At 42.5% G+C, this 14,666-nt stretch overlaps 1 protein-coding gene and 1 long non-coding RNA gene across 5 annotated transcripts in view; one reads left to right on the top strand and one right to left on the bottom strand.

Annotated features, from left to right (window-relative positions):
- The window catches only part of LOC309655500, a 63,296-nt gene that overhangs the window by 15,148 nt on the left and 33,482 nt on the right, over nt 1–14,666 (top strand). The window contains exon 3 of one of the 3 annotated variants that reach the window (XR_014260863.1): nt 4,336–5,808. The exons of 1 other annotated variant lie outside the window; for it this stretch is intronic. This is a non-coding gene — a long non-coding RNA (uncharacterized lncRNA). Of the gene's footprint in view, nt 1–4,335; nt 5,809–14,666 lie in introns of those variants that run through there. One more of the 3 variants, XR_014260864.1, reaches the window with a different exon arrangement.
- Nucleotides 1–14,666, bottom strand: part of AK7 (adenylate kinase 7) — a 59,726-nt gene that overhangs the window by 9,485 nt on the left and 35,575 nt on the right. Inside the window, exons 11-15 of one of the 2 annotated variants that reach the window (XM_082450748.1) lie at nt 14,408–14,536; nt 12,421–12,553; nt 5,883–6,011; nt 5,364–5,429; nt 814–1,011 (exon numbers count right to left, since the gene is read on the bottom strand). In XM_082450748.1, coding sequence (XP_082306874.1) covers nt 814–1,011; nt 5,364–5,429; nt 5,883–6,011; nt 12,421–12,553; nt 14,408–14,536 — 655 coding nt within the window. Of the gene's footprint in view, nt 1–813; nt 1,012–5,363; nt 5,433–5,882; nt 6,012–12,420; nt 12,554–14,407; nt 14,537–14,666 lie in introns of both variants that reach the window. The other variant, XM_082450747.1, reaches the window with a different exon arrangement.

Genomic DNA, 14,666 nt, shown 5'->3' on the forward strand with positions numbered 1-14,666 from the left:
TGTTTACAGGAAACAGGAGGAATGCGATGAAGAGCTATTTGATTTCTGAGTAGCTAAGGGGCAAGCTGGCTGGTCTGAAGGCCAGGAGGGGCTCTGTGAAGAGCACCAGTGCCCTGCAATGCCATGGGGACAGAACGCTGCCCCCAAGGACACTGGGGAAATGGACCAAAGCAGCTGGCAGCAAACCACATATCTTTGAAGTGCCCTTTAAAAAATGCCAATTTGGTAAAAAATTAAAATTAAAATTAAAAATTAAAAAATAAAAATAGGGCTTCCCTGGTGGCGCAGTGGTCGAGAATCTGCCTGCCGATGCAGGGGACACGGGTTCGAGCCCTGGTCTGGGAAGATCCCACATGCCGCGGAGCAACTAGGCGCGTGCGCCACAGCTACTGAGCCTGGCGCGTCTGGAGCCTGTGCTCCGCAACAAGAGAGGCCGCGACAGTGAGTGGCCCCCACTTGCTGCAACTAGAGAAAGCCCTCGCACATAAATGAAGACCCAACACAGCCAAAAATAAATAAATAAATAAATAAATTTTTAAAAAATAAAAATAAAATTAAATAAAAAATGCCAATTTGGTATTCAACTTCATAATATATCCGCATGTTTTCATATGACAATAACACCCGCCACACCACCAAATCCTCAAGTAGACAACTCCTCTGTCTTATCCTGTGACTTCCCAGGCCCCGGGCGCACGGTTATACTGACCCACCCTCCCCCAGCCCTCTGAAAGCGTGCACCCAGTTGGCCAGGGGTCCTGACCCCGGGCAGCGTTGCTCCACTTGCAGGTTATCCTTGAGTTTATTTCGTACCAATGTGTATCGGATGGATTTCAAGTTCGTCAAAGTAGTTGAGGACAGTCTCATCTTCAGTGTTGACGTCCCGGTAGTTGCTCAGAGCCCGGAGGAACTGGCCCTGGCTGTAGTGGGTCCCCGCCACGATGCTCTCAGGGAGATTCATCACCCGCTCCTTGAGGAACTCATCTGAGGCATCCAGCGAACAAACGAATTCTGGAGAGAAGAAGCTCGTGAGTTAACACAGTGACTGCGGAGCTTGCAAGCAGGTGCTGGTGGACGGGCCACTGCTAGACCGAATGTCTGGTTACCAGGGGGGATCTCCTGTCACGGCAAAGGGCCTGACAAGTTGGCCTTCTTGCTGCCTCTCACGGAGGACAGATGCATGCCAATCACCCATGCTTCCAGAGACCACACTATGAAGCCCAATCAGTGGGCATTTTGTGAGATCTATTATTTTTCTTTCCCTTCCTTCCTCCCTTCCTTTCTGCTTTCCTTCCTTCATTCTTTTTTTTTTAATAAAAACAGCAGAAATCGTAAATGCAAATCTCTAATAACCCTATGATACCTGTCATCACCTTGCCACTTTTCCAGTACAATATCACAGGCTCTCAAAGAGACTCAAGGCTATGAGGGAAATGCTTTCATGGCTGATTCGCCAACTTAATAAAAATAGAGACTCCCCTGGGATTTTAATTTTCCATGAGTTGAACTCTTCCCTCACTTCATGCCATGGGCTATGAAACATCAATGTTCAGTAAAACATGGCCAATGCTTATCGAATATTTGATACACGGATCATATTAATGACAGTGATCATTTCACCCACCTGCGATTTTCTTTTAAACTGTAAAAGCAGCTGTTTCTCCAGCGCCTAGTACAAATTCAGTGGATATTTGTGGAGTGAATGAATGAATGAGTGAATAATTAAAGTGTAGATCTGTGTAATAAGCATTCTAGGCGAGTTACTGTTCTCAGCTGTTCTCAAGAAGACCAGAGTACCCTGGTGCCCAGATCAGTAGCCAGATGTATCGAAAATAACTTGCTGCCTATAAGAGCCTGGCAAAGATTGGGACTGATTTAATTTTTATTCTAAAATTGTATTGGTTTGCCACATAAAAATGCCATTCTCACTTAACTGCATTCTAATAAGCTTTCTTGAGTGGGTGAGAAAAATAAGTGTATCAGGTAGAGTCCATAGTGGGGTGCTGACCAGGGGGCGTGGAACACGTGTGAACTTCATCTGCTTCGTGTGAAAGCAAATAGTGAAAACAAAGGCTGAGGACAGAGCTTACGGAATAAGATCCTATAAACTCATAATCATTGTCTGATATTACCACTCTTCTGACCTTAGTTTCAATGCTCATCTTTCACCATTTGATTTGCACGAGTAGCTATATTTTTCAAAAGGAAGGAGACACCTGGAGCCCCACATGCTGGTACAGTACTTAAATTGAAATTATGTCAATAAATTCACCAGAAATTGAATCTATTTAAGCTCTATGATCTCAGACATGTAGATCAAAACTTAATAATTCTGTTCATAATCTAAGAATTTCATGATGTAATACTGTATCTTTTTTTCCAGTGATTGGGGGATGGAAGATTCTAGTTAATAAAATATTGCAAATAGTAAGTGATATACTTGGCTTCTAATTTTCAGAGTTTTAATATGATGAAATATATTTCCCACTAGATGATATATTTTTTATAAATTTATTTATTTATTTATTTTTGGCTGTGTTGGGTCTTCGTTTCTGTGCGAGGGCTTTCTCCAGTTGCGGCAAGCGGGGGCCACTCTTCATCGCGGTGCGCGGGCCTCTCACTATCGCGGCCTCTCTTGTTGCAGAGCACAGGCTCCAGACACGCAGGCTCAGTAGTCGTGGCTCACGGGCCCAGCTGCTCCGCGGCATGTGGGATCTTCCCAGACCAGGGCTCGAGCCCGTGTCCCCTGCATTAGCAGGCAGACTCTCAACCACTGCGCCACCAGGGAAGCCCTAGATGATATATTTTTTTAAAGTCCTTTCTCTGTTGTGATTCAGAGAGAACTTCAAGATTTTGCAGTATCTTAAGATAATTATTCAGGACATCTACTGTCCTTGAACTGGCTGACTGTAGGTAATAAGGAATAGATTTCTGCTTGATGAGATTGTATACAACAAAGAGGTCTATCTGGAGCCATGTGAAAAATCTATGTCTTAACAAATTTTTCCATATTCATCACGTAGGTATAGCTTTAAACTTGTCTCCTTCAACTAACAGATCTGAAAAGAATCAAAATGGATATACGCTAACCGTGATAAAATGCAATGATTTATCAATGAGAGATAATACCACCTAGGACTGAATTACTGTACAATCAAATGTTTCATCATTCAAATCAAGCACTGATGCTGATATTAAGCATGCTTATTATTTTCTGTATCTTATGATGTTTTTGCTTACAGACCTAGGGAGAGAATGCCCCTCCCAGGGCTACTTCTGAAGATAGTAAACAATTCACTTGGAGTGAGAGCACGCCTCACATATGCAAGCCAACCACGCCCTTTATATAACTCAGATAACAAGCCAATATCTCTCCTGCCTTAAATCATCCCAGGGCCAGGACCAGGCAACTAGAGACCAAAGCCCACTGCAACTACCCACACTAGTCAATCCTCTAAAAAAGCTGTTTACTCTGCCCTGCTTTGCCTTTCCCATGGAAACCCCAAGAAAGGCTGTGTCCTAGACTTTCCCCTGCCTCCTGACCAAGCCTGGTGCTTCCCCATGTGGCCCTGCATGGTTGCCACACTTCCTTTTCTGGGGAAATGTGAGTAATAAATTCTTCTTTCAATGGCATTAGCCTCACGTGTCTCAGTCACTGCCACAAACTAAAATCCCGCAGCACAAATGAGACAATGATCTGATTTCTTTCAGGAAGATAGAAAATAATGACAATTTCTAGAAAGAGGCTAATTGAAAAGAACAGACTAAACATTCCGAAGAGATAACATCTTAGACATGTTTGGTATCCGACAAAGAGAGGGCAGCCCAGTAGATCAGGACTAAGAATAATGCATTATTTTACCTCTTGTGTTTCCATTTTCTTATCTTAGGGAGAGGTTTCATTAATTCTGGTTTTTGGAGGCAGTGGCATGAGATTACCTGAGTTTGAATCCAAGCCCTGCCATTTACCAGCGAAGTGGACTTTGATTAGTCTCTGGGCTTCAGGCTCTGGATCAAGTAAACATGGGAGGAATTCCTACCTCACAGGCTCGTGGAAAGGCTCAATAAGCTCCCATCTTGTGTGGTGCCTGGTGCGTGACAGATGTTGGGTTGGGGTGAATTTTATCCAGCTGCCTCAGGGGCAACAGGAGGATTTACCATGGGGTTTGCAATGAATGACTATCGCCCAGAAGTGATCAACTCTCATAAACTGGACAGACCTGGTTATTTAGACTAATCAACTTTACTTTTTAACTTTTTCTCTGAGGCAAATACATAAATTAATAGGAAATCTAAGACAGCCCATTCCTCTGACATTTCATGTTCCTGCCTCAGGCAAACAGTAAATATCCATCCTTGAGGATGACTGCTCTCTGATGGTCTCTGCTTCCAGAAGCTTCATCACAAGCTGTGCCTGGACCAGGAGCAGGAGAGGATTACAGCTGCGAACCGACTCTCCCGGGGACTTTGACACAGTGAGCAAGCAGGCCCTTCCGAGTCACAACCCTGGGCTAAGTTCCTGAAAATAGCTGTTCTTGTATTTACCATATGACCAAAACTTGATTAAACCTCATGCAAACTGATAAAAAAAGAAAAAATACCTTTAAAGTTCATGGCAAAGTCACAAGAAATGCCTGCTAAGTACTCAGCAAATCCTTTTTTGTGGAATAAGTTGTTTATATTTCTCTTTCAAGGGTATGTTTTGAAAGCTCTGTGTAAATATGTAATAGGATAAACTTGCTGTGGAGTTAGGGAACCGAGCAGCTTTTTCCTGCCCAGTCTCAATTCTGGATTCTGAATGTCCTCCGGAAAAGATTATGGCATGGCTAGCACCTGAAGCAGAACAGAAAGGAGGGGCAGTGATCTAGTCCCTGGGGGTCTTGCCAACTGACTCAGAAGCCAGGACACTGTACAGCACAGGGAATAGAGCCAATATTTTATAATAACTACAAATGGAGTATAATCTTTAAAAATTGTGAATTACTATGTTGTACACCTGAAACTTACATAATATTGTAAATTAACTATACCTTAATTTTTTAAAAATACAGAAAAAAAAAAAGAAGTCAGGGCACCAACAGATTAGCACCAACAGCTAATCTTTTGCTCTCTTACAGGAAGGAACAGCAGAAATGAATGCTCTCAAAGGGACTTCTGTCCATTTCAGAATTTTAATATCCCTGATATTTACCCCCAGTGAATTCTTTAGTTTGGAAGTTTGATTTTAAGTGTATCATTTTACTTTTTCCCTAAAACAAACAAACAAAGCTACTTTATTCACATCAAAAAGATTGTTCTGGTACAAAAGAGATATCAAATGGCATTCCTTTAAATATGACCTTGGAGAAGTATTTTAAACTTACCAGGTATGATTAATTTATCAAAGGGAAACATTTTGCCTCTGGCTTCTTCCTCTTCCTCTTCCTCTTCTTCTGGTAAAACAAAATATACATCGTCAAGTTTATTACATATTATTACTAAGGATAGTGCAAAAAAATTTAAATATTTTGGGACTTCCCTGGTGGTCTAGTGGGTAAGACTCCGCACTCCCAATGCAGGGGGCCTGGGTCAATCTCTGGTTGGAGAATTAGATCCTGCATGCATGCCGCAACTAAAAAGTCCGCATGCTGCAACTAAGAACCGGCCCAGCCAATAAATAAATAAATAAATAAATAAATAAATAAATAAATAAAATTATTTTAAAAATAATTAAATATTTTAACTAGTAGTCACTAATGAAAACTAGCCATAACTAGGAAAGCCTGCATTTTAGATATAGTCGCTCCGATTTTTTTTTAATTGTGACTATTATTACTCTGAACAATAAAGCTGCAACGTATTTGAATGTAAACATTCAAAATAAAGGTAACACCCACACTTACGGTTGAACAGGTCTTTGGCTTGATCATAGGTCTTTGGGAATCCATCCAAAATGTAACCTTGATTCTTGCAAGGCATGGATTTTAGCTTTTCTTTTATAAATCTAATTATATATTCATCTCCTAGTCGACCTAATAAAAAGAAAAAAAAAATTACTGTGCAGTCACATTCTACATAACGAAATTGAGTGATTTGTAGTGAAGTGGATGGCCCTAGAGTCTGTCATACAAAGTGAAGTAAGTCAGAAAGAGAAAAACAAATACCGTATGCTAACACAAATATATGGAATCTAAAAAAAAAAAAAAATGGTCATGAAGAACCTAGGGGCAAGACGGGAATAAAGATGCAGACCTACTAGAGAATGGACTTGAGGATACGGGGAGGGGGAAGGGTAAGCAGGGACAAAATGAGAGAGTGGCATGGACATATATACACTACCAAACGTGAAACAGATAGCTAGTGGGAAGCAGCTGCATAGCACAGGGAGATCAGCTCGGTGCTTTGTGACCACCTAGAGGGGTGGGATAGGGAGGGTGGGAGGGAGGGAGATGCAAGAGGGAAGGGCTATGGGGATATATGTATATGTATAGCTGATTCACTTTGTTATAAAGCAGAAACTAACACACCATTGTAAAGCAATTATACTCCAATAAAGATGTTAAAAAAAATTTAAAAAGTAAAGTGATCTCAAAAATTCTTGTGTAATCAAAATTACTATTGAAAATCTCTTATTTTTGCATTAAAGTGAAAAATATGTGGTTTTGTATTTTGAACACAACACATGAACTCTCATGACCAATAAAGTAGGAGAACCCAGTGAGCTTGTCTGCAAGAAAGAACAGAATCGGATGTTTATGTCTGCACTTCCAGAATGTCCTTCCGTGGTCACAACTTTTGGTTGAAGTTGAATGAGGAGTAATTGGAGGAATCCAGAGTGTTCTCACTTGCCAGCAGGATTTACTCAATTCTGTTTTGATATATGCTTCTATAACCTTAATACGTGATAATAAATGCTTCTGTTGTGAGAATTCAGTGGGATAGTATTCATGCATGCTGATGCCACACGATCTTTTTTTTTTTTTTATTTTACCTTTCTTTTTTTTTTTTTGGCTGTACCGCACGGCTTGTGGGATCTTAGTTCCCCGACCAGGGATCAAACCATGGCCCTCGGGTAGTGAAACCCCAGAGTCCTAATCACTGGACCGTCAGGGAATTCCCTACACACACTTTATTAATAGTAGGTGCCCAATAAATATTTGCGGCATTTGAATAAGAATCAACCTTGATCTTGACCCTTAAAGGCACTGTTCTCTTTAAGGCTGCAGAAAGGAGCGTGGCCCCCTCTTCCCTGTCTTTTCCAGTGGGCATTTCAGACCTTCGTCCCACTGGACAGTTCCCTCTCCAGCCATGAACACAGGGTTCCTGCAGTTGCTTGGGCCGGGGCTGAGGATTTAGGAGTTTGTTCTAAAACTATCACAGTGTTTCCAAGACAATATGATGTAACTCCTCCAAAATATTCATCTATCATGTAACTGTTGAACAGCTATCATTTCTAAGGCACAGCCCTGCCCTTACATGGCTTAATGTATACATTACAGTAATGCAAGCTTGATGAATTTGAGAAATTGATCTCCAAAGCTCTTTCTAGGGTAGCACTATACTTTCAGTTTATCAGTGGGTCTACAATATAAAATAATTTGGGGTCTCTTTTTATTACTCTCTTAATGACAGTAAAATGATCTAATTAAAACACCTCTCCTTCTACCTTTCATTGCCACACGAATCATTAGGCAGTAACTGATTCAGAAAATAATTGTGTCTTTCAGAAATTTAAACATTATGGCAGAGACAAAAAAAATAATCAAAGGTGTTATTTAACATAATGAAATTCCTCAAAATGATTTGACGTTACTTCTCAATAAGGTTCAAGATGCTGTAAAGAAATAAAGTCACATTCTTTTTTTTTTTTTTTTTTTTCCGCCACGCAGTGCATGCGAGATCTTAGTTCCCCGACCAGGAATCAAACCCATGCCCCCTGCAGTGGAAGCACGGAGTCCTAACCACTGGACCTCCAGGGAAGTCCCTAAAGCCACATTTTAAAAATGTCAAGGGGGGACTTCCCTGGTGGTCCAGTGGTTAAGAATCTGGCTTCCAATGCAGGGGATGCAGGTTCAATCCCTGGTCTGGGAACTAAGCTCCCACATACCATGGGGCAACTGAGCCCGTGCCCCACAACTAGAGAGCCTGTGTGCTGCAACTACCGAGCCCATGTGCCACAACTACTGAGCCCTACTGAGGGACCCACTGATATCCAAAGACAATTTTTATTTAAACATTCTATTTTCAATTGTCAAAGGCTTCGTTGGTAAGGAAAGGCACATACTCGGAAATCTAGCTTCAGCCCCCTCCAAGGCATCATTTGGTTTATTTCAGACAGTGAGCTTTGCCATTCATTTCCGTTTGTTTTAGAAATAAGTGTTCATTATGCCAGAAGGGAGCTTGAGCAGCAGTTTATGATAATTATGGAATGTGAGTACACAAAGGGCCCAGCCCAGGTGCCTTTTTCTAGAGAACCATGACCTCCTGGAGATACACTCATGGTCTTGGACAGCGTTGAGCATCTTGGAAGGGGATGGTCAATTCTGTTTTAAAGTGAATGAGCACAGCCCTGGATGTGGATGTGGATGGCCTTTAAAACACCACACTGCTTCTTCCTCTTTTTTTTAAATTTTAAGTCTGCCTTTCAAATAACAGTAATATTTAAAATGCTAATATTAACGCATATTCATAATTACTAAAACTCGGTTTAAAAACAGATAGCTGGGGCTTCCCTGGTGGCGCAGTGGTTAAGAGTCTGCCTGCCAATGCAGGGGACATGGGTTCGAGCCCTGGTCTGGGAAGATCCCACATGCCGCGGAGCAACTGGGCCTGTGAGCCACAACTACTGAGGCTGCGCGTCTGGAGCCTGTGCTCCGCAACGAGAGGCCGCGACAGTGAGAGGCCCGCGCACTGCGATGAAGAGTGGCCCCGCTTGCCGCAACTGGAGAAAGCCCTCGCACAGAAACGAAGACCCAACACAGCCAAAAATAAATAAATAAATAAATTTATTAAAAAAAAAAATTAAGACCTTCTCATCAAAAGATAAAAACAGCAAAACGAAAAAGCAAGACAAAAAGTAGAAGATTCTTATAATACATATATCCAACAAAGGATTTATATTCAGAACATACAAAGGATTTCTTCAAATCAATAATAAAAAGGCAGATAACCTCTTAAAACAAACAAACAAACAAACAAAAACAGATAGCTGCAACCAAGGTTTTTAAAATAACCCATACACTGTAGAGATACTACACTATCAACAGAAAAGTTGATACGTTTACATACATACCCCTCCCCAACTTTTTATTTTCAAACTCACAGAAAAGTTGAAAGACTAGTTCAATGATCACCTGGAATCCCACCTACCAGTGGGATTCTGTGCATTCTAGTGCATTCGCCGAGTCCCTATTTTGGCTGAACGGTCAGGGGCCGACGGGAGTGGAATCATGAATAGAAAAGGATACGGAGGTGCCTCACTGTGGGATCGTGAGATCTGTCTTGCTGGAATCCTTAGAATCACATGATAACACATTGGTTCACGTGAGGGAGAAGTGCGCTAACCTCTGCATCCCCATTCTGTGAAATTTCTACATAGGTTAATGCCACGGGTTCACAGGTGTTATTTTGTTTAAACATGACCTGGGTCCGTGTTCTAGTTTCAGGTAAATATGAATAGGAAGGAGTTTTGGACAAACTTGGAGAAGAAAGTACTTTCCTAAGGTTAAAGGGGCCTGACTGCAGTATCGCCGTCTTGTAGGAAGTGGGTGGGAGGGCGTACTGACAGCGGGCAGGCTTGCCTCCCTCCCCGTTTGCCTCTGAAGACACAGGCTGCTGACCCAGTTTGGCCTCTCTTGCATCTGTGGGAAGAACAGAATCTGCTGCCAAGGACAGGCCCTTCTTGAACTTGGGTGATGCAGTGGCTGCTCTCGGCCATAAATCTTGTTCTGTGTGGTCACCTCCCTGGACGTGAAAAGAGCCCAGTCAGTACTTCACGTCATCCTGTTACACCAAGTCCTTGGATAAGACTTTTGGGTCCTTGCAGAGACCAGTTATATGTTCCTGTCAGTAAATGTTTCTGGCCCTACACCTGTGTTTGTTTCTGGCCCTACACCCCAGGCTTACAGCGTATGTACACATGGCCGTGTTCACCTGTGGATTCCTAAAACTCCCACTCCCCTGCCCTTTCATGTGGCCTTGCCAGACTTCCTTCCACAGGCGTCCTCACAATGGAATGTCTTATTTTGTTTTTTTCCCCTCTCCCAAAAGCTAGGAGCCAGGACGCTATTAAACTCTAAAACCAATATAGTGATTCCCCAATGTCACAGGCGAGGCAGGGGCAGTGTCATATCTCAAAGTGTTGATCTGCGTTTTCTGCATACCTTTTCCTCTGGGCAATTGCTCTGGGATTCCAAATTCCATCTCCACCTAGCCCAGCCCACACCAGAGCAGAAACCCAGACTCAGAAGATGAGCTGATTTAAGTGGATGCTCAGTGTATGCAGACAAAGACATTTTCTCCACCCCATAAACTAGACTGGAGTGGCCTGGGGGAAGGAGAGGAAGAGGGGTAAACAGGACTTCAGTGGAGGGTGTGAAGGGATTACTCCTGACAAAGAGCAGCTGGGAAGACCACCGCCTGGAGGGACAAAGGGTGGGGTGCCAGAAGACCTGAGACGGGGAGGGTGGTCCAGAGCGGGGCCCCAGGGGAATGCAGTGGGCGGTCCTCAGGGGGGAGGGCCAGTTTATACCTCTGTCCTTCTTCCCTGACCCCGACTGGCCCCAGCCCAACCCTGGAGGATCAGACAGCCCCAGCAAGATGGGAGAAGTAAGTAAGAGTCAGGAAACCAAACGTGCTTGATAGGATGGGGGGGGAAATTCTCCATTGAGTAAGAGTCTAAACTTGCTTGTACGTTGGACTGGTTTATAGCCAATGCCAGTATTACCAGTTTGATGGAGGTTCTCAACTATCTAGGTGTAAAAATGAAGTGGTCTTATTTTTCTCATAACTGCTGCTGACTGCTTTCCTGCTGGGTGGCAAGCTCCCTTAAAGACATCTCAGTTCAAAACTTAGTTTGTGATTATTTGATTGGAATGGACTTCTGAAAGCATGAATAAACAGAGAGCCCACTTACTTATTATCTAAGAGCTGCAGTGGGACCAGCCTGAAATTCCATCCAAGGGTGGGGAAAGAATGAGTCCAGAGTTTGAGTTTAAAGGGACACCTTACTGGGATGCATGTGTTCAACAAACTGGTTAAAATTACCCTGTGGGCAAGAATATTTTTCTATTTATTTGTATTTCTTCCTGAATGAATGAATTACTGGTCCAAGTTATTCATCCATTTTTTTTTTCTCTTCAGGATTTAATGATTTTCTAATTAGTTTGCCTGAGCGTTTTATGCATGAAGGCTATTAACTCTTTGTCATATTGGTGGCAAATACTTTTTCCTGATTTGCCCTTTGCCTTTTATTTTTTTATTTTTTATTTATTTTTATTTTTATTTTTTAAATTTATTTATTTATTTTTGGCTGCGTTGGGTCTTCGTTGCTGTGCACGGGCTTTCTCTAGTGGCAGCAAGCGGGGCTACTCTTTGTTGCGGTGCGCGGGCTTCTCATTGCAGTGGCTTCTCTTGTTGCGGAGCACAGGCTCTAGGCGCGCCGGCTTCAGCAGTTGTGGCACTAGGGCTCAGCAGTTGTGGCTCACGGGCTCTAGAGCGCAGGCTCAGTAGTTGTGGCACACGGGCTTAGTTGCTCCGCGGCATGTGGGATCTTCCCGGGCCAGGGCTCGAACCCGTGTCCCCTGCATTGTCAGGCAGATTCTTAACCACTGCACCACCAGGGAAGCCCTGCCCTTTACCTTTTAATTAATGTTTTTTGATGCTTTATAAATATTTATGACTACACATTTGATTTTTTTAAAACGTAGGTAATTCTTTCCCATCTTATAACCAATAGTCAACAAAATGTTAATGGGGATGTTTTTCCCCCGGGGTTGAGATAGTGAATGACTTTGTGTGTGTGGTTGTTATAATTTCTGTACTTTACTTTTTTTTTTTTAATTAATTAATTAATTTATTTATTTATGGCTGTGTTGGGTCTTCGTTTCTGTGCGAGGGCTTTCTCCAGTTGCGGCGAGCGGGGGCCACTCTTCATCGTGGTGCGTGGGCCTCTCACTATCGCGGCCTCTCGTTGAGGAGCACAGGCTCCAGACGCGCAGGCTCAGTAGTTGTGGCTCACGGGCTTAGTTGCTCCGTGACATGTGGGATCTTCCCGGACCAGGGCTCGAACCCGTGTCCCCTGCATTGGCAGGCAGACTCCCAACCACTGCGCCACCAGGGAAGCCCTGTACTTTACTTTTAATAGCAAACAAGTAGTTTTTTATAACAAGGAGATAAATCCCACCGTTACAGAAGCAGCGCGGCCGTGTGCTGCGCGGTTACCTGCATCCTGCTCCGCGCTTTCCTTGATGCCATCCAAGAGTTCCTGAGCATCCTCTACGTTCTCCTCCTCTTCCTCCTCTTCACCTTCTTCTTCTCCTCCTTCCCCTACATCCTTAGGTGTAATGATCGCCTCCTACACACCACAGGGATATTCAAATCAGATGATGCCCTGCATTGATTGGCTGCTCATAAATCATCTGGCGAGTGATCCTGGAAAAGGCTGGTACCCAAACAGGGGAGATGCTCAAGGACAGCTGTGCAAAAGTGGTCAGGATGCGTCTATCTACGAAGACAGATAAGAGCCTCGTGGGTTTTCTTACTCTGTTTTAGGAGAATAATCTATTCCTGTGCTAATGCCAGAACTACTTAAGAATCAACACTTTTCTAGGAATTCCCTGGCGGTCCAGTGGTTAGGACTCCAAGCTTCCACTGCAGGGGGCCCAGGTTGGATCCCTGGTTGGGGAACTAATCCTAATCCTGCAAGCTGCGTGACGCAGCCAAAAAACAAACAAACAAACCAAAAAGAATCAACACTTCTCCAGGTATCAGGTTGGATCTTACTTGGGGGACACACATTTTGTAGCAATCAAGACTTTTAATAATCACTTTTGGAAATGTACCTCAGTACCTACCATTCCCAATAAAATGATGAAAAGCAGCTATTTGGGGAGAAGGAGGGACAGCAGAGCACAGAGGATTTTCAGGGCAGTGAAAACTACTCTGTATGATCCTGTAATTGTGGACACATTTCACGATACATTTGTCCAAACCCATAGAATGTACAACGGCAAGAGGGAGCCGTAATGTCAACTACGGACTTTAGGTGATATGATATGTGAATATAAGTTCATCGATGTAACACATGTGCCACTCTGGTGGGGTTTAATGATAATGGGGGAGGCTGCCCGTGCAAGGGGTAGGGGATGTAGGGGAAATCTCTGTACCTTCCTCTCAACTTTGCTGTGAACCTAAGACTGCACTAAGAAAATAGTCTTTTTTTTTTTAAGCTATTGATAAACGGTCTGATAATACCCTGAGAAACATACATCAAGAGTAAAAAAACCTGGGTATATATCCGAAAAAAACAAAAACACTAATTCAAAAAGATATGTGCACCCCAAATTTCATAGCAGCATTATTTACAGTAGCCAAAATATGGAAGCAGACTGTCCATCAACAGATAAATGGATAAACAAGATATGGTGTGTGTATATATATATATATATATACACACACATACACATACATACAATGGAATACTACTCAGCCATAAAAAAGAATGAAATGTTGCCATTTGCAGCAACATGGATGGACATGGAGGGCATTATGCTAAGTGAAATAAGTCAGACAGAGAAAGACAAATACTGTATGACATCACTTATATGTGGAATCTAAAAACTACAGCTAGTGTATATAACAAAAAGGAAGAAGACTCACAGATGTAGAGAACAAACTAGTGGTTACTGGTGAGGAGAGGGAAGGGGCAATGGGCTAGGTAGGGGGCAGGGGATTAAGAGGTACAAACTATTAGGTATAAAATAAACTACAATAAGGATATATTGTACAACATGGGGAATGTAGACAATGCGTTTTAATAACTATAAACGGAGCATAAGCTTTAAAAATTGTGAATCACTACACTGTACACCTGTAAGTTATATAATATTGTACATTAACTATACTTCAGTTTAAAAAAAAAAGAATTAAAAAAAAAATGAAAATGTTCCAGTCAATAGAGAGAATGCAAGATATATTTTGAGCAACAGCTGGAGAAAGGCTAAATTTTAAGGGCGACCCATGAAAGACGCTTCCAGAGGAAAAGCCATGTGGGTTTCTGTGTTTTCATAATGGAGTCAACAACAAAATCCAATTAAAATAACAAATCTCTTTGTAGGATGCCATGGAAAATTAGTGATTTCTTAATTATGACTAAGACAAAGCATTTTTAAAATATAAAAATTCCCAGTAAAGTAGTTAAAAGTGTTACCAGTTTTGCTATGGCTTCGGAAATGACATCCTTCAATTTAATGTGATGCAGTTTGTAGTATTTGGACAACACTTCAGCGATGCTGGATTTTCCCACAGCAGGAGGACCAAGAATGCAAATTTTGATGGGCTAAAAGAGGAGAATAAGCATCATACAGGGAGCTCTGAACCATCTGTAGCTAGACAGTGTTCTTTATTTCAAGGGTCGGCCCTTTTAAGTCTCGGGATCCTGCAGGCTGACTCTCACTCCTCCATCAAGA

This window comes from Balaenoptera physalus (assembly GCF_965194825.1).
Source record: "Balaenoptera physalus genome assembly, chromosome: 2".
NCBI lineage: Eukaryota > Metazoa > Chordata > Mammalia > Artiodactyla > Balaenopteridae > Balaenoptera > Balaenoptera physalus.